At 40.1% G+C, this 23,767-nt stretch overlaps 1 protein-coding gene across 1 annotated transcript; it reads right to left on the bottom strand.

Annotated features, from left to right (window-relative positions):
* ACTL6A (actin like 6A) lies at window positions 227–9,430 on the bottom strand. Its single transcript, XM_021396230.1, has 14 exons — window positions 9,259–9,430; window positions 7,618–7,694; window positions 7,242–7,416; window positions 6,546–6,646; window positions 6,033–6,130; window positions 5,258–5,352; window positions 4,917–5,023; window positions 4,743–4,832; window positions 4,499–4,560; window positions 4,094–4,208; window positions 3,648–3,728; window positions 2,478–2,573; window positions 2,091–2,177; window positions 227–1,578 (listed from the first exon to the last, which is right to left on the bottom strand). The coding sequence occupies exons 1-14, from the start codon at window positions 9,281–9,283 to the stop codon at window positions 1,498–1,500; spliced, it is 1,290 nt and encodes a 429-aa protein (XP_021251905.1). The 5' UTR covers window positions 9,284–9,430; the 3' UTR covers window positions 227–1,497.

The raw sequence follows: 23,767 nt of genomic DNA, 5'->3' as shown, positions 1-23,767 counted from the left end.
TATTACTTCAGTGATGCCACACTAACTTCTAACACAGTTCTGATGTGCTAAGATACAAGTCCAGCTGACATTTCACGTTCTACATGAATGCAGACTCAACTGAGTCTCTTCCTTCCAGCGTGACAACAGCAGGTGATTTGTCACACAGCGTAGCTGACTTAAGTTTGCCTCACTTTCTGAGAGAAGTATAGTTTGTCAAAAACTTTGAAAATGTGAAGCAAGCAACTTTACCCAAGAGTTAAACGATGTTTATTATGGTATGACAAAAACAGGCTGTTTCGATAAATTACTTTATTGCTTGGAGGTCACATGAAGCTTTTCAACTAGAGGCCCCGTCCCTATTTACCCTTGAGGTCTTCTAGGATACTGAAAATGTAGCAGTATTGTTCACATATTTTTAGATCAATTAAATGCTATTTGGTTTTTCACTGCCTTTAAAATAAGGAGCAAAACTTCACTGTGCCACAATACAGAACATCACACAGTTGTAAACTGGAGTAAGCTAAACAGCAACATAGAGCTGCATCTTGATAGCAGTTCCTGCTGAAAAAAAAATCATCCTACTTCCTCTGCCTGAGAGCACACTCCCCATGCAAAATGCAGGCACTTACTGACCTTGCTGTGAGTCAGCTAAGGGAGCTAACCCAGCAATAAACAAATTGTGACTGCCTCTCTAAGTTACAGTTCACTGTAAAATGTAAAGCCACATCCTGAGGTCTACAACTATTCTGCTAGTCTTGGAAAGAATTCTCTGTCTTGCATTCCCTGTCTCTAAAAAGCTCTGCTTCTCATCTACATCACTAAGGCATTCAGCATATTATATACATTCTTAGAAACTAGCTGGAAAGTAACGATGGTTTACTGAAATGAAATTGCTCCGTAATAGAAAATTAGCAGACCAGTGTGTAATCTAACATTCACTAAATGGAATGTAATGCTTTCATCACAGGGTAGAAATTTATACTGAACTGACTCACCTATAGCAGATTAGTAAATACAAACATTCAACTTTTAAAACAGAAGAGCAGTTTTCTCTGCAAGTACTCACAAGGTTGCTCAAATACAGAAGAGCAAATTTTATTTTTAAGAGAGAAGTAAGAGCAATTTAAGGCCGAAGTACTAGCAAAGGAAGACTAATATGCGGAAGTAGAGAAGAATTTCTAATAAAATTGTGCAGACATTTGCAAGGTTATGCCTCTATTAGCTAACCTGTAAAGCTGTTCCCAGGAAAAGATACTAGAGAAAATAGACATTTATACAAAATTATAAAATCCTTGTTATATGAATTATTGCTTTACAAAGGACACAAACATCCTTTTTCTATGATAGTACCAATTAGGTCTCTCAAAATTTCTAAAGTTTGCTAAAAATGGAACTTGAATTATGCAAAAAATCCAATATAAACTTTCTACAAAAAAGTCCATCCCATTCCTGAGTATGCTAAAGCTATAAATCAGAAGAAGCGCTGAGGAAGCAGCAGTTTTCACAGTGAGAGATTTAAGGGCATTTTCTTTCTACACATTGTTTCCCTCCTTCTTCATATTCTTGCTTAGAAATCCACATTTGTTGAAAAGTACCCTACAAAAACAAAACAACAAACCAGACAAATTAAGGTTAAGTGAAACATGCTTAACTTTTCATTAACGGAAAAACAAGCAAATCTTTACATCAAGTGAGGAAAGAGGATTCGACACCACGTGCTTCATTATCTTTCTCCTTTGATTTTTTCCTACTGGTGATTAAAGATGGAAAGTTGCAGTACCAAAAGCCAATTTCAGTCTGATATTGCTATAGGAATCCCCACAAACCATTCCAATGCTCAGTAACCTCGACAATCAAGTTCATGCATGTGATAAAGAAACAGATTTGCAACTGTCACAATGCACCACATACACAATATTTTTAGACACCATATTTCAAGCCTGCACATCGCCATTAAATATAGAAGAAGGTGGCCAGTCACATTCAGATAGATTGGAAAAGTTCAGATAATTATGGCTCCATTAACACCAGCTCTTCAATGCATACTTATGGGACCTTAAATTTTGGGGCAACGCTGCTGCATAATGTAGTAACATGAGTTTACTAACCAAAGAAGCCAAAATTGAACCACCAATCCATGAGCTGAACCTCCGCTCCACTGTGGTGTTGTTTGCTATCAACTTCAGACGCATGCTCTGAAAAGAAAATGAAGTGAAACAAAAGAAAAATGAGATACAAATTGCAGGAGGCTGGTGCCCTTTAGAAACAAGAGGACAACACAAGGAATTTGTGGTGTACGCTAACATGCAGGTGGAAAAGATCAATCTTATTCAACTTACAATAGAGCTTATCTGCCCTGTATTTAGAATCCAAGAAAAGCTATGCTGCAACAGAAGTTAATGCGGTTTTCATCTTGTCTCCCAACAGAGACTGTTAGCAAACGCAGCAGAAAAGCAAAATGATAAATAATACAGTAATTTGATGAGTTGCTTTACCGGTGGAGTTTTCTGAGATAGTTCCCTGTTCAATCTGTCTGTGAAACTCTGTATTAGAGTATTCCCTCCTGCTACAATCACGCTGCCATAGAGGCCCTGGAACGAGAATAAGCAACCTACATTAATTCTGAAATCATGCTGACAACTTTCACAGAGTAGAAAGAAACGACACACAAATACATATCATCAATAACAATAATGCATTGCTTCATATAAACAACACTACATCTCACAATACAACTAATTTTAATCATATGAAAAACATTTCAAGAGAGCTCAATAATGTACTATACAAGGAAGATGGAAGCTATGTGATTAACGATTCTAAATGATTTCACAGAATACTCTCTACAACAGAGAGCCCTACACGTACAGATATCTCCTCTAGCCAAGCTATTGGTTTCCTTTCAGCTGAAGCACAGAATCAAAGAATATCCCAAGTTGGAAAGGACCCATAAAGATCATCGAGTCCAACTCCTGGCTCCACACAGGATTGCCCAACTGGATGTTCCAATCACAAAGGAAAAAGCTCACAGCACTCCAAGTTTTCCATCTTAACTAATGCTGCAGTTGGTGAACATAAGCCATGCTCCAGTTCACACAGCCTGACACTCCTGTTAAGAGGAAGAGTTTTTGAATCAACCCCCATGCACTGCACATCAAACTTGAATTTTTTCAAATTGACATCTGAGAACGTGAGAACACTGTTTAAACTAAAAGGTTTTCCTTGAAAACATCTCCCCTTCCTTCTGCTTGCATCCAGAAGTCCCATTCAACTGGTTGTGTTTAAGAAGTAGATTTGCCAGGCCCAAAAACCTGAAGATAACACCCAAAATAACGAACAGAAAATGCCAATCCAATGCACAATCTGAAGCCAATCCGATGTACATTACACAAGGTCAGTCACAAACAGACACTAGCTACTTACACATAGATAGAAACACCGAATACAAGTCTAATTTCCTGATTTAGCATTTTGTAGAACAAAACAGTAAGCCTATATGTTCCCAAATACATAATACTTAGAGCATTATTATGCATTAATCATTATCCTAGGAAGCTCATATTCCTTTATCAACCACGTTCTAGTAAAAACAAACAAACACACAAAATTGTATAGGTTAAAAAAAAAAAAATTTATGCTTTAAGTAGTACATGTCTAACACTTACCGGCCTGATGTCTATATCACACATCCCAACGCTTGTCGTGACGACGTGACTCACACCCAACATCGTGTTACCAGATAAACCCTAAAATTAAAATCAGTAATTCACATCATCACTTCAAAAAAAGAAAAAAAAAAAAAAAAGCACATAGACGGCCTGAATGAGCCGAATTAACCTGATTTATTAGAGGGAGCAAAACATTTTTATGGAAAGTAAAAAATATTCTTGTTTTCCTACTCAGCTCATCTCAGCTCGTTTTTGAACTACATTTCTTCTGTTACTATCCCAACCCTAACAAATCAACACAGACCAATTTTACTGCTAAGAGAACCACATGATATAAATGTACATATACAAATCAGGAAGTTAGGGACACCATACAAAAGGAAGGCATGTAATAAACTAGTAATTTAAAGCCTTCTAATTATTACACATCAGAGTTGATTTACCTTTACATTAGAAGGGTCAAATAATCCCTCAGGAATTTTCAGACGCTCAGCACCAAAGTCACAGTTATAGCCGTTGGGGAACTCGTAATGAACTGTTGGCATCTGTGCAGCTACCCTAGAGCATTCAGAAAGCAACACATTAAAGTACAATGTAAACAGGATGTTATCTAAGTAGCGTTATAAACCAAAGTTTCAGTGAGAATATTGTGATTCATACAAATGAAACTTGATATCTTATAGAATATTAATTAAGCTACCACCTGGATGCATACTGTTTCTCTACTTAAAGAAATAAACAGATTTTATCTAATCATCTCCAATAAAACAAGACAACAGTAATGAACAGGCAAAGCATTCCACGCACAACTGTTAAGTAATATCACAAGGAGGAAAACAGTGACATACTGTTCATCATAGGTTGAATCTGATACTTGGAGGACAGAAGCTTGGAAGTCCTGAATGACACACTGTGGAGATAAGAATGATATGGTTACAAGAATGTCAGTCAATAATTCAATAGAACTTACAGAACTGATAGTGTGTTTTTTAACATATTCTAGTTCTTGAAGAAGAAAACCTGACATACTTGCAAACAAGACTTCTTTATAGGATGCCTGGGGAGGCTGAGTTGGAGAAATGACATACTTACGTTACACATGTAGTTGTGCCAAGACCTAGTGACCTGGGGTAACTTCTCCTTTCTCTTCCAATTTGCTGGTGACCCCTCACGAACTGCCTCCTGAGGTTGCAGGGAACATGACCATCAGTTCACCATTTAAGCTCCTTCCCCCCAAACAAACGCTAAATGAAGTTACTTTCCCACCTTTGAAGCAATCATATATGGAGGAATTATCTCTATATTCATTTCCTGAAACAATTCTCTGCACTGCATAGTAATGAAGTCTCCTGCTAGTGGTGATTTTACAATACCTACAAGACAAAAGCAACAACAACCCACCCCACCACACTTGTAAAGCACTGAAATCAGAATGAACTCTCCCAACAAGCACTTACTTGTCAGAGACACAGCTGGGTGTTTGGTTTGGTTTTGTTTTTCATATTTAAGGGGACAGATACATTTAAAAGCAGTAGTTAAGCTGTAAAAGCAGAAAGCAGGCCAACTTGACTTTGATACTACTGTGCTACCATCCATGAAAATTTTACCTTGCTGAAGTACATATCCATCATGCACTGGGATAGCAGTGGTATGTGTTGCTCCGCTATCCAAGATGAGACCCGTAGATCTCCCATTAGCAAAGCTAGCCAAAACAATTAAAGAAAATACTGTAATTTTCACCTTAAAAAAAGAGTACCATGCAATTTAAGTATAATTAGGAACAAGAATGCCAATGTTTAATTCCTCAGCTCTACAATCAGACTTGCTGATTTCCCAGGCACATCACCTTCCTACAAAGTGCACGACCCCATACAGAAAACACTTAGCTTTGGTCTAATTTGAGCTTTGCACAAAGATGACAATCCAAGTCAATACTATCAGTAACCTCAATATGCATCCAACTTATTTAGATTCTGAAGGTGAAAACACATCATTATTTTAAAACAGTTACAAATATTCATCTTAAGGCTATGGGAAGTTTAATCTCCAGTTACTGCATTTAGTAGTCTGGACAAAACCATTTTCGTTCTGTAATGTTCTTACTCATGGTATACAATGGAAACAAACAGAAAAAAAAAGGGAAAAACAAAGGCAAATAAGAAAAAGACATCGCCTCCAAGGACAATAGCCAGACAGGGAGAACTTCAAAACTGAACTTTTAGTTCAGGTTATTTACCCTTTCCCTAGATGTTTATAATTTGAGAGAGAAAAATTAGACATGCTGTTAAACTAGGAGTTGCCTAGAATAGGTTTACTGTAATTTCCAGTAGTGAAAAAATATATATATCTCAAAAAACCCCAGCACAATATTGCAAAGGATACGCTGTTAGAACAGCAGTTTTACACAAGAAAAAAGCAGGGATGTTGTAGTGTTCAAACATCAATTCAGTCAGTTTTTCACGCTTTGCTCTAGTATTCCACTAGAAGAAAAAAATACAAGTTAAGTACATAAAAAGAAATTATGTTTATCTTGAGGATCATTTGAGCATAATAAAAGAATGCTAACAAAGTGAGGAAGTAATTTGAATTATTAGAGCCATTATTTCAAATCATATCAAAATCCTATAGAGAAACAGATTTCTAATAATTTATTTCCTTACAATCTTTATTATTCTAATACTATTACAAAATGAAAATTATTTCAAATTGTTGGGGTTTTTTTTGACATTTTTCTTAATGAGAACCTGCAAAGTATATTTAAATGTAAATTCTGTAGTTCAGTTTTAACACTCGTAACCTACAAGCCAGCACTGGATTTCTCCAAGACTAATGTCTGCAGATTCAGCAAGAAGACACAGTTAAGACTCCTCAAAATGCAAAGCTTCTTTTACTCACTGGTGCTTCAGACATAAGGACAGGATGCAAACTCGCTTCAGATTTAATATGCATCTTGTAAGTGTGATCCAAAATTGCCTGGAAACTATCCCAGTCTTCAACTGCAAAGACAATGAAGCAAGCAGATTAGTTACTTCTAACTTTTGATCCGCTCCATAAATCCATATATTCCATATATATTCCTGATGCCTTTTTTTTCCAAAGGGCTCTTCAGTCAAAAGCTGTCCTCAGTAGACTTACATCCCTCCTGCTTCGCCAAATTCTCTTTTTTTTATAAGCATCATGACAGCAAATAAGTTATAATAAAAGTCCAACGATACAGTAAGCCACCTACACTTTATGTGCTTTGTAAATCAAGTATCCATTCTTACAGCTGATAGCCTCTGTCCATATACATTACAGGAACAATCTTAGGAACTATTTCCAAAAGATTGCTTCTTTATTGTTTTATCAAAGGAGGTAGCTAAATTAAAGCCACCAAATAAACAAGAACTCTACAGGTCTCCCATTAAGATGTAAAAATGTTCATTATCATATTAACATTTTTTTAGTGAAAGCAGATCCTATTCCTTATGAGCCTGTTCTCTAACTCCAAAGGGAAAAAACATGTAGAGCATCTGTTTACATGAAAGCTATGACTTTTTGCAGCCTAGCAGCGGTATCTTAAAAACAGGTAAAAAAGACAGAGCACCATACTCATTCCATTTTTTAAAGGTGAAATGGCCTCCATATTTTCCCTCGGGACTCTCAGGGCATTGGTGTCTATGTAGTAAGTCGGACCCCCTTGTTTGCCTTTGTCACCATCTATCTCCATCAGAGTGCTGCCATTATCTCTTTCTAGCACCACACCAATAGCTGTTGGAAAATCAACCTGTAAAGCAAAAGGCAAGATAAAGGTGAAAATTATTCATTTTGATTGTGGGTTGTTTTTTGTTGTTTTTTTTTTTACTAATAAAATTCAGAGTTTTCCTTAAGTACTAAGAGTAATAAACAGTACATCCTCAAAGTTCATAATTAATAAACAAGCCCTAACCACCAGCTATATTTCTACTGAGTTCATAGACATTCTTACCTTTGGACAGTCTTCACCTGCATAGCCTGCTCTCACCGTATACGAGCCAATGTCAAAAACAAGAGCCCCAACTTCATCTGAAAAGATTGTTAACAAAGAAGTAGTGAATGGTTTTTGTGTTCTACTAAAACCCTGACCTGAATTTTCTCTTCTGTCTGCTTTGCTTGCCAAACAAACAACAACAACAACAAAAAAAACACAATAAAACATACTTCCCAAGACACAGAGAAACTTCTCTATTCAGAATTCAAGCTAACAGAGAGCCATCAGAAAGCTACAGGTAGGCTGTAACTGGGAAATTGCAATACATTTCTTTGGCACAAGTAAAGGGGTAATTTTAACAGAAGAGGGTTGTATCTAAATACAAGCTTAAGAAGGGGGTCCACATTAACTTCATGATGTTCAACAAGGCCACATACAAGCTGCTGCACTTGGATTGGGGAAATCCCAGACACGACTACAGACTGGGAGAACTCAGTGAGAGCAGCCCCACACAGGGCTTGAGGGTCAAAAAGCTGTAGATGAGCCAGCAGCGTGTGTGCAGCCCAGAAAGCCAACAGTGTCCTGAGCTGCATCAGAAGAAGGGTGGCCAGCAGAGCGAGGAAGGTGACTGTCATCCTCTGCTCTGCCCTTGCGAAGCCCCATCTGGATATCGTGTCCAGGCCTGGGGCTCCCAGCACAAGAAGGATGAGGAGCTGTTGGAGCAGGTCCAGAGGAAGGTCAAGAAGCCAATCAAAGGAGCACCTTGCCTATGGAGAAAGGGAGCTGGTCTTGCTTAGCTTGGAGAAGGGTCCAGTGAGAGCTCGTTGCAGCCTTCCAGTACTTAACAGGAGCTTATATGCAAGAGGGAATCTGACTTTGTAGACAGTTTGACAGTGATAGGACAAGGCGGAATGGTTTCAAACTAAAGGAAGAGATTTAGGTCAGATGTTAGGGGGAGATTTTTCAGAGAGGGCGGTGAGGCCCTGGCACTGCTGCCCATCCCTGTGGGTACCCCATCCCTGGAGGTGCCCTGGCCGGGTTGGACGGGCCCTGGGCAGCCCGAGCTGGTGGGGACAGCCAGCCCATGGCAGGGAGCGGCACAGGGTGAGCTTTAAGGTTCGTTGCAACCCAACTATTCCGTGACTGTATGAAACAGATTCCAAGACCAAGCTGTCAAAAAAAGGGCTGACTGAACACTCGCACCAACCAAGACAGGCCCGGATCGCCCCGAGTCGGCCAGAACCCGAGCGGGTGCAGCTGAACCTGGACACCCCGGCTCTGCAGGTCAAGGTGTCACACTCCGAACCGCCCTCCTCCCCAGGGCTCCGATCCTCGATGACATCTCAAAGAAAACCAAACCCTCCGACCTCCGCTCGGCACCGCGGCACCGCCACCAGCCCCGGGCCGCCGTGCGGGGCCGCCTCCCAGCGGAGCGGCGCCGGCAGATGCACGGACGAGGCCCGCGGCGTCTTCCTCTCCTTCACGCACGGAGCAGCGGCGCGGCCAGGAGCGCTGCGGCGGGAGGGAGCCGGGGAAGGAGCCGGGGAGGGAGGCGGGCCGGGGCCGCGCCGCTGGGCCCTGAGGGAGCGGCGAGACAGGCGGGCACGCGGTGCCTCACGGGACGGCGCGAACCCAACGGCCCCGCAGCGCCGAACTCACCTCCCCCGTACACGCCGCCGCTCATGGCTGCGCGCCGGCCGCTTTCCTCAGCGATACGGCAACAATAGCAGCCGGGCCCTCGCCCCGCCGGCCGGCTCGGCACAGTTCGCAGGCCCGCGCCTTCCCGCCAATAGCAGGGCCGCTGCCGCCCGCTCCCCCGCCCGCTCACCAGCGCAGCGCCCTACCGAATGGCTGCGCGGGCACAGAGGCCAATCAGCGAGGGGATGGAGGCGGGGCCGGGCTGTGGATAGCCAATCACGAGGCAGGAAGCAAGGAGGCGGGTGACGGAGCGTGAGAGCAAGCAAGTGTAGGTGCAGTGCGCGGGAGGGGCGGCATGAGGAGACGGGCGGAGCGGGAGGAGCTGAGGGCGGAGCCGAGCGCTCTTGAGGTGGGCGTGCCGCTACTTAACGGGTGCTGAGGGCTTGTGGGCGGCTCGTTGGGTACAGTCTGAGGGTCGACGTTCTTCCTTGTGCTACACGCAGTACTCTTTTTGGGTTCTCCTACCGAAAATAGCATGTGTTTGAAGTGTATCCTAATAACTGTCGTTACAATGTGCCTTCCGGGTTGGGGCATCTCAGTGTGATCCCATGTGTTGGCCCAGCAGGATTGCTGGGAATAAGTTACAATTGTAGATGTTTGCGTGAGGGAGATAAACACAAGTTTTTTTTCACAAGTTGTACCACATAAAGTTGGTGTGCTTTGTTTTATTTTATGGAATCTTATAACATCAATGTGTTATCGTGATTTCCAGTATGTGGCACTAATACCCAAGGCAGAGCTGTTGGACGAGGATGAATTAATTGCAGCTGGGAAAACTGGTTAAGAAAAATGGGGATTAGAACACCAGGGGACCTTCCTTCAGCTTGTGCTTATACTTGGGTTTTACTGTTGTAATGGTTCATCACATCCCTGTGATAACTGGTGCTTTGGGGCAGACCCTGCTCTCTGTAAGAGCTGCTTATGATGGATTTGTGTGCCAGAAATGAAGGTAGCCCTCTGCTGCTTCACTTTTCTCTGTAGTTTTTGCAGCACAGAAGATCTCCCAGTGATGCCAGCAGAAGGGGTGTGCTGGAGTACGGAGGTGTGTAGCTGCATGGCGTGGGGAGAGGGTGTTCCTGTCGTGACCAATCTTTCCTGCTCTGCGGCTGCTTGAGGCTGACAGTGAGAACTGTGAGGTAACGTGCGCTGGGAGTCCTGCCGATATCAAAAAGGCTCAGGATTTGGTGAGCACAAAGATAAAAAGCCAAATCTGTGCAAAGAAGCCTGGAGGATCTGGGGAGGGAAATTCAGGCTGTCAGCTGCCTTGGTCATTTTGTTTTTCTCTGCCTTGCACTTGTATAGGCATTTACATCAGTGGAAAATCACCACTGTGTTGATAACGTTATGAACTTGCATTTACTTTACAACAGTGTGGCTGGCCTCACAAAATTCAATGCAGAAGAGAAATAGACTCCAGGAATCTTTTTTTCAGCTTATAGAGATGTAAATCTAAGGTTATTTCATTGAATTTTTGCAGGCTATCCTATCTAGAGTTCTGCCACCACTGTACATAATATTAAAACAAAGGTTTTGTTAAACATTTCTTACTTGTTTTCCTTAGAAACAAGAATTATAAAGTAAAAGTAAATAAAAGCATTAAATGTATTTTATGTACGTTCCAATCGTGGTATGAATGGCTGTGGTATTGCACTAGGAGTTGCAGGGGTAGATATAGTGCAAACTATTTGCTTTTCATGGTTATACCACATACTGATTTACTGTATGTGACATTATATTTACTAACTTTAGAGTTAGACATTAACATAAGTTATCTGTTACTGGAAATGGAAGAATCATTTTACAAGTCAGGCATGAATCAAGACACCAAATTATGATGTTTGCTGGTAAGGAAAAGTTAATTTCATCAATGATAGTGAGGAGGACATTGAGCTTTCTGATTATTGCCTTGCATTTCTTTCAAACTTCATTAGGATGTAATTGTTTCAAGTAAATATTTTTAGCATGCGTTCATCAGGTAATAAAGCAATGTAGAGAGTGATGTATATGTGAAACCAAAGCTGAACAGAATGGTATTTTGGTTACCAACAAGCTGCATTTCCCCACTGTGTTGCTGATGACCTGTTGTTTTTGCAATGCCATACAGCTGACAGTCAGTCTCTGAGACTGCAATACCAGTTTCCAGGTTGTGGCAAAAGTCTAGCTGAAGCAGTGGTTTACCCTTAATGTCTGTCATCTTCCTCATTTGTTGATTGCAAAATGCATGTTAAAGGTTTTCTTATTTTCAGAAGAGGTCTTAAATGTTTATGTGGATTGAAAAAAACATCTGTAGATGAAAAGGCAAAACAACCATTAATACTCATTCACTCAAGAGCTTTGTATGACCTCTCAGCCTTCCACTTTCCTTGCTAAAGTTTTTGGGAACTTTATCAGTTTTATTAAGATCGCTGTAAGGAAGAGAAGTATGAGAATAAATATTCTGTCATCCTTCTGCAGAGAAAGAGCTAGAACAAAAACTAAATGTTCAATCTCAATCAGGAGCCTCAGCACTGCCACACCTTACCTTTAGGCTCTTACCTGAGACTCTAATCGAAGCACAGAGTTATGTTCTGTACAAAATGTACTGTAAACAGACACTTAAAAACTAGATTCATGACAGTATAGCCACTGTGCAGGATCTTTGGGTTTAATGCTCAAAAATAATAAGGAAAAAAGAGGCACGTCTGAAATCTGCCTGCGTCTTCAGCAGGAGAGTCACAGAATCCTCTTTTGGAGTTGGTGTGTATAACTTGTCCTTTTGTAAAAAGACTCATGACTCACTCTGATTTTAGAACATGATTGAAGGAGAAGGTGATGGTGCTTGCTGTTAGTATACAGTCAACTTTGCATCACTGAGAGATGGCCTGACTTATTTTTGGGGTGGAGGAGGAGGTATGCTCAGAAAAAAATGAGAAGGTATGCTCAGATTCCAGCTGAGTCTGACTGGAATAGTATGAGCTAGGATGCACTAGAGAATGGAGGGGAAAAAAGAAGGAAAAAAAAAAAACCACTATAATATTAGTGCTGCTTCGTTGTTCTGAACCTTAAGTGGCTTCTGTGAAACCAAACTGGAAGACTTTGGACCACTTTCCTTGTTCTCAACTTGGTATGAATTTACAGAGCCAGCTTAGGCATGAAGCAATGTTTGCCTGGAACTGATACTGAGGTAATAATTCTGCTGGGCTAAGCCAGCTCTGGCCAGAACCAACTTAAGTGAGCCTGTATGGCTTTTCTCAAATGAGTCCCTTGTGTACAGATATCTCATCTGTCTCAGATCTGGCAGCACTTACTGTTTCAGGCTTTGAGCTTGGTCTGTAGTCACTTTGGATTCTTGCAGGGCTTATTAGCTTGGCAGCGGGACCAAACCTGAGCTGGCTTAGTGCATCTCATCTGCACAAACAAAGCTACTTTGAGTTGGGTGGCCAGCTCAGTCTGGTAAACAGAAGATCTTTGTATCAGCTGAACCTTACCACTGTATGGGATGTTTTGATTCCTTACACTTCTCACTGCCAGAATGAAGATTTGGCTATAATAGAGCAGGTAGCAAGGAGCACAGGCCTCTCATTTCTTGGGTAGGTGATCTGTGTTTAGCCTTAGAAGGCTCAAATTACTGTTCCTGGAGTCCCAGGAGGGTGCTGTGTTGCCTCAGTAGTAGTTTTGAACTGTGATACCACGCAGCTAAGAATAATGGCTTTGTGCAGCCAGAGGTAAGGAAACCAGAAGTCAGTACTTGTTTGTTGTTTTTTTTTTTACCAGTCAAGAACACTAGAGAAAGAAAACTGTCTAGCATTATGGGATCTTGAGTAGAACTAATGTGGGCAAGTCTCAGATGTTTTTAAACTAGTGCATTTGAAAAACTGGACTTGGGCTACCATTTGACTGCTTCTGCAGGTGATAAGGTTGTAGCAACCTTAAGTTGTTTTATATTATTTGAGAATATATAACCCACCTAGAACAGACTGCATGACTATCTCTATCCTAGTTAGATGCCTGATCAGATTTTGCTTTTTGAGATGCAGAGAAGAATAAAAACATGAAACACACAGCTGGAGAAAATGAGGCCTTTTAAACTGAATTGCTTTGAAACTATTTTCAATTGCATGTTTACATATCCCTCAAATATGCCTTAAATATGCCCCATAGCGTGTACTAGTGCTTTAAGTGCTTTCATGCTCGCTAGCAAAAGTGCAGTCCTAGATGCTGAAGATGTATGTAGCAGTTCAAGTCCTGAGGTTGTGTCGTGTATCCTAAGTGTGGCTGGGCTGACTTGGTAGTTGATGGCTTGTCTGAACTACCAGCTCTGGAAGGAAGTCCCCAGTGACTGCAGGTGCAACCATCACTGATGGCCTCTATGACCTTTCCCTGTGTTGTGTTGGAATGACTGGACTTGCCACTGTCCTCTCTTGTTGGAACAACTTGTTTTCCATTACCCGGAGTTCTCCAGTTAAGATGGAAGTCACCTATTGCAATATTTTGGCACCTAAACGTGTCTCATGAACTTATAAACTGAGTTGCAAAGTGTTAGACTACCTTCTGGTGGAATTGGAATAAAGGTGGAGCAAGAATAAGGAATTACTAGTTTTGAATGCATCTATGTTAAAGGACAGACTATGTCTGTGAATTTCATTAAAAGTGAATACTAAAGGATACTAACAGCAGTGTGTTCATATTCAGGTGTTTGCTTTTTCTGAATGTTGGTACTTTCTGTTCCTTAGTTCATCTCAGTGTTTCAGTGTAACGTTCATAGTTAGTCAAATCGTGAAAGCCAGAGAATACTGAAAGCCTATAGTTTCTGCTACTGAAGAATGCTGTTATCTTTTAACATGGGCATCCTTGACATGAGCTAGTCCAGCTGTAATATGGCTAATGGAGAAGTCCAAGGATAGCAGTAATGAGCTTGGAGTCATTTCACAAGACGTGTCTGTCTTGTACAAGAACAGTCAAACAGAAAAAAAATTATCTTTTATCTTGATATTCAACGGTGTATTGTTCAGAATCATATCAACTTAGGAAAGAAAAATCATCCTTCACCCCTTCCTGATATTTTAATGACACAGCACTGAAGAGGCCTTTATATAAATAATAATGTTTGGTAGCTTTTTGTTAGACTTGACAGCATGGCTGACGCACAGTGTCTTGAAATGTTTGCAAGAGTCTGTGATTGTGCCTCCTCCTAAGCCTCATTCAGAAGCCATGTTCTCTGACTGCAGCTCTGCACCAGTGTCATCTCCTTCTTCCCATTCACCAACTGGATTTGTCCCCATTGCGCTGCCCAGCGCATTCATGTGAGTCAGTCTCACGTGCCAAGTCAAAAACAAGTTGCTATGATTGGAAATGATTAACAAAGATTTTGTTTAGATCAACTTTTCTGCAAAAACCCAGGAAAGCTTTTTTATGCTTAAAAATATTTTATTGTCCTGTTGCTAATAAGTTTTCATGTAAAATATATCCAGAACAGGCTGCGTTTGGTCTTAAAAAGGTAAGTTTGGTAACACCGAGGATAAGATTTTTGTACAGTCTGTAATAATAAATGGAAGGCTGGTGAAATGTTTGCAGTTGAGCCTGAACTTCTGCAAAATGCAATTGTGGAAAAAAATAGGAAGCTTGGATGTGGGCCATTAAAGAAAAGATTTATGAGAAGCACAGAGCGTGCATTGGCCACCTATGTAGTGGTGAACTTTGCCTTTTGTGGTTTCTAAACATGCAGTGGTGCTTTCTGTCCCTGTCAGGAAAAAATGTAATAGCCAAGGCAATGTTACACTGGGGCTTCACTTTGCTCCAATTAAGATATTTCTGTAAATTTTAACATGGTAGAACACTTGTTAGTATGATGTAAATAAAGTGCATGTAATAGACCATTATCATCTTTTGAATATCCTTCCCGTTCATTATTTTTGTCATAAAGTTCACTCACTTGCAGTGGCTCATTCAGCTGTTTTTGGGAATTATCATGGTACAAGTAGATTTTGAAAATAATAAAAATGAAGCCCTTTCTTGTATAAAGTATTTCAGTGCTAGCACTGAAAGTACTTCTTAAAAGAAGTTAGTATGTTTACTTGCCTTGGGAAAATATTTTGTTAACAGCTCATCCAACGAGCCAGTAGTACAGCTGAGAATTTGAGTCTCCTTAAATCTTAGCTCATGCCCTAAATTCATTTAAAATCATTTAAAATGTCTTGCCTTCATTCTTGCGTGAGCAAGCTGGGATTCTAAATCCTGTCTATCCTCTTCTTCAAGGACGCCTAGACACGCATCCATCTAAATTTCAATGTGTGCTAAATTTTACTCCAGAAAGTTTTAACTGGTTGAATTTAGGCAGCTAGATACAGAAATATCCTAGCTGCAACTGCTAGCTTCTGAAATTTGTTTAATTTCAGGTTTGAACTGGGGCCAAGTTCAAATATATCTAATGTGTTTTCATCAGCTCATCAGAAAATTCAGTTGTCACGGTAAAGCCATTCCAGTCCAACTTGTGCATAATAGCTAAGTGGTTAGGGCAGCTACCTCAGTTCACTCACAGCTTCATCTCTTTGTATTTCATCTCAGAGGAGAATGCCCTTTCCGTCAGGTTGTGAAATGATCTGAGTGCTAACTCTTTCCAGTGTGCTCTTTGCAAATTGGCTTACGTGCATTTAGGAAGCCAGAAAATTTGAAATCTAAAGAGGGCTGAGTAAAAGGATGTCTGATCCTGCACTGTAATTGGTGCTATAGTCATACTGGTGTGGAAGATGCTTTTCTCCATTTTTTTTATCCAAATTTCCTTCTGTTTTATTTAACAGTGTAAAGGAAAGTGGTGCGGATGTTAGAACATCTCAAAGCAGATTACTTTTTATTACCTTACTTGACATATTTTTCCATCTAACTGAGGAAGAATTGGCCACACCCAAATTTCTCTAGCTCTGTGACATACACATCACAGTGTGGTCAAATTCACTGTGATCATTCTGTGCAAAAATAACAACATTCTTTTTAATTTATTTAATTCATTTATCTGGTGTATGGCTGGAATCAGAAGCGTGTCTTCTGTAGGCAGATTACAGTTATGAATGACACCAAATAAGCCTGCTAATGTGTTTATTTCTAATGACATAAGCATGAGCTCTCTTGTACCGTTTGTACAAATGCATTGTTGGGGGAAAATTAGGGTAGGGGAGCTAATGTGAGTAACGTCACATAGCAATAAAAAAAAGTGAAAAGAATTTCTGAAAAATACATCCACTCTTGTCTGAATCCTGCTGCGAGCTATCTTAATAGGAAATTTTGACAGAATTGAAAAATAAAAAACAGTGCTTGAATTATTAAAATCATCAGCAGCCAATTTGCTTCAATTAAAGACTTGAAGATGCTCCCAATGCTTTGATTAAGAAAAAATTAGAAAGTTTCTAATTCATCTCGGCGGGCATCTTTGTAAAATGGAAGGTCCCTTGTGCTCCTCTGAAGCCGTTTAATGCACATATGAGGATGGATTCTCAGAACTATCTATAATGCATATAGTGCTTTCTGCTCTCAGTGGCTTTTTTCCCACTCTCTTTACGTCATTTGCCATTTGTGAGGGTTGCCAGGGTAATGACCAATCATCCCTGGAGAGATGCCTGCTAGTAAGGACAACATAGGCTTTCTCTTTTTTGGTATTCTGCAGTATGTATTTGAGAGCTATTCTAGCATCAAGATTGCAGAACTTTTATTTAGTTAGTAGGGAGTAAAAGTTGACAGAGCATGAAATAGCAGCTTACAGCCATTAAGGTAAGTGAGGATTTTTCTTCTCTTTTCTGTTTTATTAACATATCGAATGTCTGAATGCATTCAGAACACTCAGCATCATTACAGATTTATTTTAATTTTTTGCTATATGTGTAACCGACCTTGACATTTTTTTATAGCAGAGAGGTTTAACTGAATTTGAACAATAAAATCTTAGTAGTGCTGTGTGTACAACAGGTCCAGATTTTTTTCTCTTTTTAATTGTGAATCCAAGATACTTTCCCACCTTTTCATTCACCAAATACATCCAGTCATCCCCAAAATATTTGCAGATGAATCAATGAAAAAGAAACAAAAAGAGTGTGTTGTAATGCAGATTACACAGCACTAACTTGGTCTCCTCTAAGGTAGCTGGGAATTTCTGAATAGTACTGAATATATATGTATATATACATGTTTGTATCAGGACAACTGGAAAACTGAAAATCCAGAGCTGAGCCCTATCCTGTAAGATGCTGAGGATGTTCAACTCCTTAAATTTTGTCTGTTAAGTAGACACGTGCAAATTTACATGCTCTTTGCTCACCTATGGACAATAAACAATAGAGCCTCCAAATTGCAAATTATGTTTCTAGACTTGATGTTACCAGTGGAAGATGGTGGTCACAAAAAATGCTTCGCAGACTGGGTTTAAATTTTGCAATTTTACCTCTGAGGGTACATTAAAAAAATTCTCAGTGACTTCAGAAGCTTCTGTGAAGTATTTGTGTGTTTGCGTAATCTGAGCTATGACACTTGTGACTGAAGGGATTTGCTTGTGGTGGTTGTTTTTGTTTTAAGTGAACCACACTGAAATGATCCTGAGTCAAATGCATGCATGTTGGTGCAGACACCTGTTTGCACCCTGTCTTCCTGGGAGAAAGGGAAAATTGAAGAGGTGATTGTATTTTTCTTTCTGTAAAATTGCTGAGGTAAGAAAATTCAGAATAGTAACTCACCAAAATCTCTGTTCACTGTTTAATGTATTCATACCTACACAGAGCTTCGTGTGCTTCACTTCCTAGCAATCTTACATGTCACGACGAGCTCAACATAAGGCTCTGACAAAAGAAAGCATGTGTTTATTTCACTCTGTTACATGCTTATTACAAAAACATACAGTGTGAGCTTGACTCATATGGTCCCCAAGTGAAAATATACATTAAAGGCATTTCATTTAGCATGTAAGTTCCTGCTGGTAAATGTTAGATGTTACTAAGTGTTCAGATGTGTTTATGATAGCTTCGTGTTATCGAAACAACCGGAGCACAACAGTAAGTCTGGATGTGTGTATACGAGGGAGAAGAAAATTGAGAGTAACAGTTTTAGTCTGAGATGAAAATGATCTTTTCATCAGGCTGTAAAGGAAATGTTTATTCAGAGTGTAGACCTGTTTCCTCTTTCTTAGGATTGTTACTGGTTGTTTGACATCTTTTTTCTGGATATCACTTTTAAGCAGTTTAAGATGCGTAATAGTTACATGGGTACAATGGGAGGAAAAATGATCAGTAAGTTGACAGTTTAATATCGTCTGTTTCTAGTTTATCAGCATTCCACATGATCGCACCATTTCTTAGTAATCTGGGGAAAAGAAAACATAAATCTATTTTTGGATTATTCTACATGGTGTTTTGTGACAGAAAAGTAATATGATTACAATTAGGTAATGTTAATTAGTAGGTAGGTTTTCAGATGAGATTCAGAGATAAACCTTTCTGGAGAAGATGGTGGGCAGCGGGCTCAGTGTTTGTCTTTCTGCCCACCTTTTTCTTGTCTATCTGCTTCTCTGTCTCCCTCTCTGTGACTTGGGAATGCTCTGTGACTCTTGTGCAGAGAATAGCACTTTCAGACAGTGAGATAGAATGATAGAAGGTGAAAGAAGAAAGGAATAACATCTGTGATGCAAATCATTAACAGTATAATGTCTTTCAACAACTGGGGCAAGGTATTTGTCTCTCTGAGGAGCCGAGTGATGCATGAAACAGGCAGTGCTGCAGATGCAAGCCTGAGAAAGCATGAGGCAAACAGGCTGGGAGTCATAAAGGAAAGCTGTAAGGGTAGGTGGAACTATGTGATTTCAGCTGTGTTTTCATTGAGAGTGCAGTAGGCTCTGCAAGTGGTAGTGACTCCAGGAAACAGGCTAGGAAAAGACACAGTCCCTGGAGCATCTTGATAAAGCTGATGTGCAGGGCTTGGGGTGAAAAGCTGGGGAAAGTAAGCTGGGCACTAAAGCTTGGTATGTGGAATTTACTCATCACAAGTGCTATTGAGTGGTTTGAGCCTTTTAATGTCATGTCTCTTGCTGGAAACTGTGGAGAGGTGAATTTTAGTTGTTTCTTTGTCTTTTGAATAGTGAGAAAAGAGGAGGAAGAATTAGCAGCACAAATTGATCCCCTGTTGAAAAGTCAGGCTTCAAAACAGAAAGGAAAAATATGGTAAAAGCTAGGAAGGAGATATTTAGGAATAGGAAAACAAGTTAGGATAGCAAAAGAAAAGCAATGCTTGTCCTAGGAAGACTGAGACATGCTGGATAAGTGCAAGAATATCTGAAAATATCCGGTAGCCCGAATACCTCATCCCTTGAGAAACAGAAAGCAGAAAATATATGAAGGTGAATAAATGAGTTTCCAAGGATAGTGCACAGTAATACAAGCCATTATTCATAATATACTATCATTGTGCTGGACAGCTCAGCCTAAACTGTAGCCTTTGTTGTTAGAGGTTTAATTATCCCGAGCTCTGATAGATTCTTCTATCTGATGGGCATCATCTATAAATGATGTCATTACTAGTATGTTTTTTTCTAATAAACAGTCTCTATCTTAAAGAAATACTATGAGGGTTAATTCGTGACTGCAGTCATTAATGAGACCATCTGATGGAATGTTTACTAATTAATTTTTTATCTAATCAAAGTCGTATGGTTCTTGTATTTTGTTGCTGCTGTTTGGAATCTGAGCTGTTGTCGCGTTACCTAGCCCTGATTATCCATCGCTACGAAGAAGCACAGCTCTATTACTTCTGGGATCTAGTGACGTAGCTCCAAAATTCTGATGTGAAATATGTGTATTTACGGCATTAGAGAAATAATTTAATTGCGTAGACTTAGTTATAGTGGCACCAGAAGGCATAGGAATTGTTGCGGTAGAAATTCCTGATTTTTTTTAAATTGCCACTTACTGATATTTTTGAAGGAGAGCAGTGAAATCGTGCTTTATTATCCAAAGCTGCAACTCCGAAACATGTTCTTTGCTTAGACACAGTAGAGGCACGCAGGAGGGAGGCTACTGTTGTTTGACCAGGAGTATGCATGGTCAGGAAATCTTTACATTTAGCATGTATTGCAGTACTTTCCAAAGTCTCTTTTAAATTGAACCTTCAGGTTCACTTTGAACAAGAAATTAGAAAGTGTCTTGTGGTTTAAAACAAACCTGGTTGTCAGATAACGTGCATTTTAATGTGTTTTAACTAAAAAATTCCAATTCATACTTCTAGTCCTATTTTCAGATGATTTAGCTAGAGTTTCATTGCAAGTCTGTAGGCTTTAAGGTTCAGAGAGACACAGATGCTTTTGAACGTAGGATCGCTTATTCCACTTATTTACTGTGTAATGTTGGACAAGTTCATTAAACAGTTTAGGAATTGCTTCTTCTCATATGTAAACTGGGACTAAATAGCCTTTTCCTCATAAGACGAAGGATGTTATCTGTTATTCTTTGTGTAAGCTTTTGAGTAGTCATTGTGTTTAGGTCCTAATTACTTAGATATGCAAAGTATTACAACATGCAGCCTTCAGAGATCCCCCAGTTCATCTTGTTTTTCTATTGTAGTTACAAGGTCAAGTTGAAATAATCCGTATGATTATAAGAACTCACATGAAAAACTTTCCTGGAGAGCAACATCTGTTATCTGGCAATAACAGCAATTCAAAGGAGCTCTCTGAGAAGAGGATACAGTCTGTCTCACATGAGCAGGGTGACTCAGTAGTTCACATTTGGAAAGAGGATCATTCTGCAGGCCTCACAAAAGTGGTTCTTTGGGCTCACTGCAGATGCTATTACACACTCTGGTGAAGCTCCCCGGTGCTGCATGCTGCAGGTGATCCTGGCAGCCCTGATCCAGGCTTCCCCACAAGTGGAACTGACCCCGAACTGATGGCAGTGCTCGCAGTGCAGACCAGCTCTCGCCCCTCTGATTGATGCCTCAGTGCCTTCACGTGGCTCTGGTTTGACGTGCCTGATGCTAAAGTTGGGTATGGGGTGCAGCAGCTACAATTCTGACAGCTGCCAAAGACCCGGAGGCCTCGGATGTCCTTATGCTGCTTTCCCTTGTAGAAGCCATCTTGTAATGTGACAGGACTCTGCCACAGCTGCACAGATATACACATGGGAGTTTAACAGCTGAGACCTTGGGTTAATGTGATCAGAGAAATTATATTACTGCGATGATGACGGTTGAGCTATGGGTATGAACATCGAGTCTTGCAAAGATTTCATTTTATTTCTCATTTTTATCTAGCTCTTGAGTTAAATTTAGTCCAGCTCATGCGTGACTGGCTTTACTGTGTCAAGCTGGCAAGTCCAAGTGGCCTTAGAGCTTCATGCTGCCTTACTGTGCTGCTGATTGATGGCTGCAGCTCAGCTCTGCTGCAGCTGAACAGCTGGACTAAATGTGGGTGCTCCAGTCCTGTCGGCTTTCACAGGGCCTTGCGTCTGGCGGGTGTTGCCTTATAGAAATAAAACTACTCATAGGTGGTATGTAGTAACGTTCTATAAAATGCTATAGACCTGAGATACCGTACAGCTGAATTGAATGCAATTCCTGTTGACTTCAGTGGGTGTGTTATTCAATTAGGGACTGCAGAGTTTAGATCACTGCCTTTGGCTTACATCATTGCAAATATTATTGATGGTTATAAAGCTTTCAGGGCTCTTTCAGGCTTTTAGTCCACAAATTGAGTGCAATATGGAAGTCTTGCTTGGGGGTAAGAGGAGTCCTTATATCCATCTCATCTTTCGTTTACTTATTCCTGAGTCTTTCTGCGCTATTCCTTTGGGAGTGCTCATATAAAATATACAGTTGAACAAAGAAAGGGGAAAGGAAAGTTGTCTCAATACAGCCAAATTCAAATTTCATTTTTGCACGTTAGACATATGCCTCCTCTATTATTATTATTATTTTGCCTAAAACATAGAAGTGAATCTGATTAATTTTAATTCTCATAGAAGGAGGAAAATTAAGGCACGGTAAATTTAGAATTAATATTGAGGAAAATTAAGTTTCCCAGGGGCCAGGTTGGATACAGTGCTTGAAACTTAAAAACTAGACTGCATGGAGCCTCAGAAGTCTTACCATAAAGAATGAACTTGTGTTGGCAAGAGGAGGAACAGTGTAGCTTTGAATATTTTTTTTACCTTTCCAATCTGCATGCAATATACAATTACTGCAAACACTATTGCTTAAGGCAGCTTCTGAGTTGCATGTGAGTGAGTAGCACAGGTGGGCTTCCCATTACATAAATCTGACAGTTCAGCCTCTGTTCACAGTAGGAATACGGATAGGATAGAAATCTTTACGCTGGCTCTGTGTTAGCCACTGAGAGAAATAGGATATGGTTTCTGCTCTTTTCCATTCATGCTTTGGGGAAAAGCAGTGAATGAGCCTCTCTGTGTATAGTACGTGTAATTGCATTTAGTACATTTCTTTATTCTAGAATTGACAATGAAATGTCTAAAAGCGATGGTTACCCTTAAGTAAATGAAAACAAAAGAGGTTAGCAGGGATGGGCACAAACACTTTTAAGAGATTTACTGTAGAAATCTGGTTGTGTTTCAGGCAGTATATTCTTAATATAGATTATTCTTAATATAGATCTTTCCAAAAGCATCTGCAGAAAGAGATGGGAAAAGTCTCGCGCATACACATGCATATTTTTAGGACTAATTAGTAAAAGGTGAGAAATGCATCTATGGGAAAATTGATTCGTGTACTGTGACTCTTTATTCAATTGTGTCTTAGGTGAAGTGAAATTTCACTAAAAGAAAGAAGTGGCCTCCTTATACAAGGCATTTCTTTTGCAGCAGAGGGCACAATACATGTTATCTGTCAGGGAAAGAAACGAGCTGTTTAAATTCAGGTAGTGTAGCATCTTCAGGCAGAAGAGCTATTTTTAACTTCAGATGTAGCTTAATTTAGAAGCTGAGCAGTTGAAGTCCCTTTTTTTTTTTCCCCACTCCTCCAACTGGAGATTTTTTATAACGACTGCAGATATCCTTGTGTGAAGATAGTGAATAGAATAAAAAATCCATTATCCTCAGCTTCAAGGTCATGAAAATACACAGCTAAACAAAGCAGCTTTATGGCAATGTTGTCACATGTGTACACACAGATTAGGTTAGATTGATGCACTGTTTTGTAAGCGGAAGGACCGCTCTGACAATTTGCCAGGAGGTTGCATATACTTCTTTTTATCCTTTTATACAAGATTTTATGAAGACTGTATTTTATGTGGGAAGTGCTGTAGTGGCATATAGCAATGTGCAGCACATGGTAAAGAGAGTCAGTTTCAGTGGTTTCTAGGGGAGAAATATTTATAAGAAAAGCTAGCGCTGCTTCCCTGCACCGATTCTTTTTTTCTGACCCATCTTCTGTTCGTTGTTTGTAAGTTAATCACAAGAACTGAGAAGCTTATCCAGTTAAAGAAGATAGGCAGAATGTAGAATTGCAGACTTGA

Source organism: Numida meleagris, chromosome 4, assembly GCF_002078875.1.
Source record: "Numida meleagris isolate 19003 breed g44 Domestic line chromosome 4, NumMel1.0, whole genome shotgun sequence".
NCBI classification, from domain to species: domain Eukaryota; kingdom Metazoa; phylum Chordata; class Aves; order Galliformes; family Numididae; genus Numida; species Numida meleagris.
Note: the sequence above shows the minus strand (reverse complement) of the source record. Positions and strands in the feature narration are given on the sequence as shown.

Coding starts and splice junctions, on each gene's coding strand:
- ACTL6A (XM_021396230.1), bottom strand. CDS start 9,283: ATGAGCGGCGGCGTGTACGGGGGAG. Junction 5,353..6,032: donor AAAACTGCTGTTCTAACAGC/GTATCCTTTGCA, acceptor TGTTTTGGCTAG/CTTTGCTAATGGGAGATCTA. Junction 2,178..2,477: donor TATCTCAGAAAACTCCACCG/GTAAAGCAACTC, acceptor TTTTCTTTTCAG/AGCATGCGTCTGAAGTTGAT.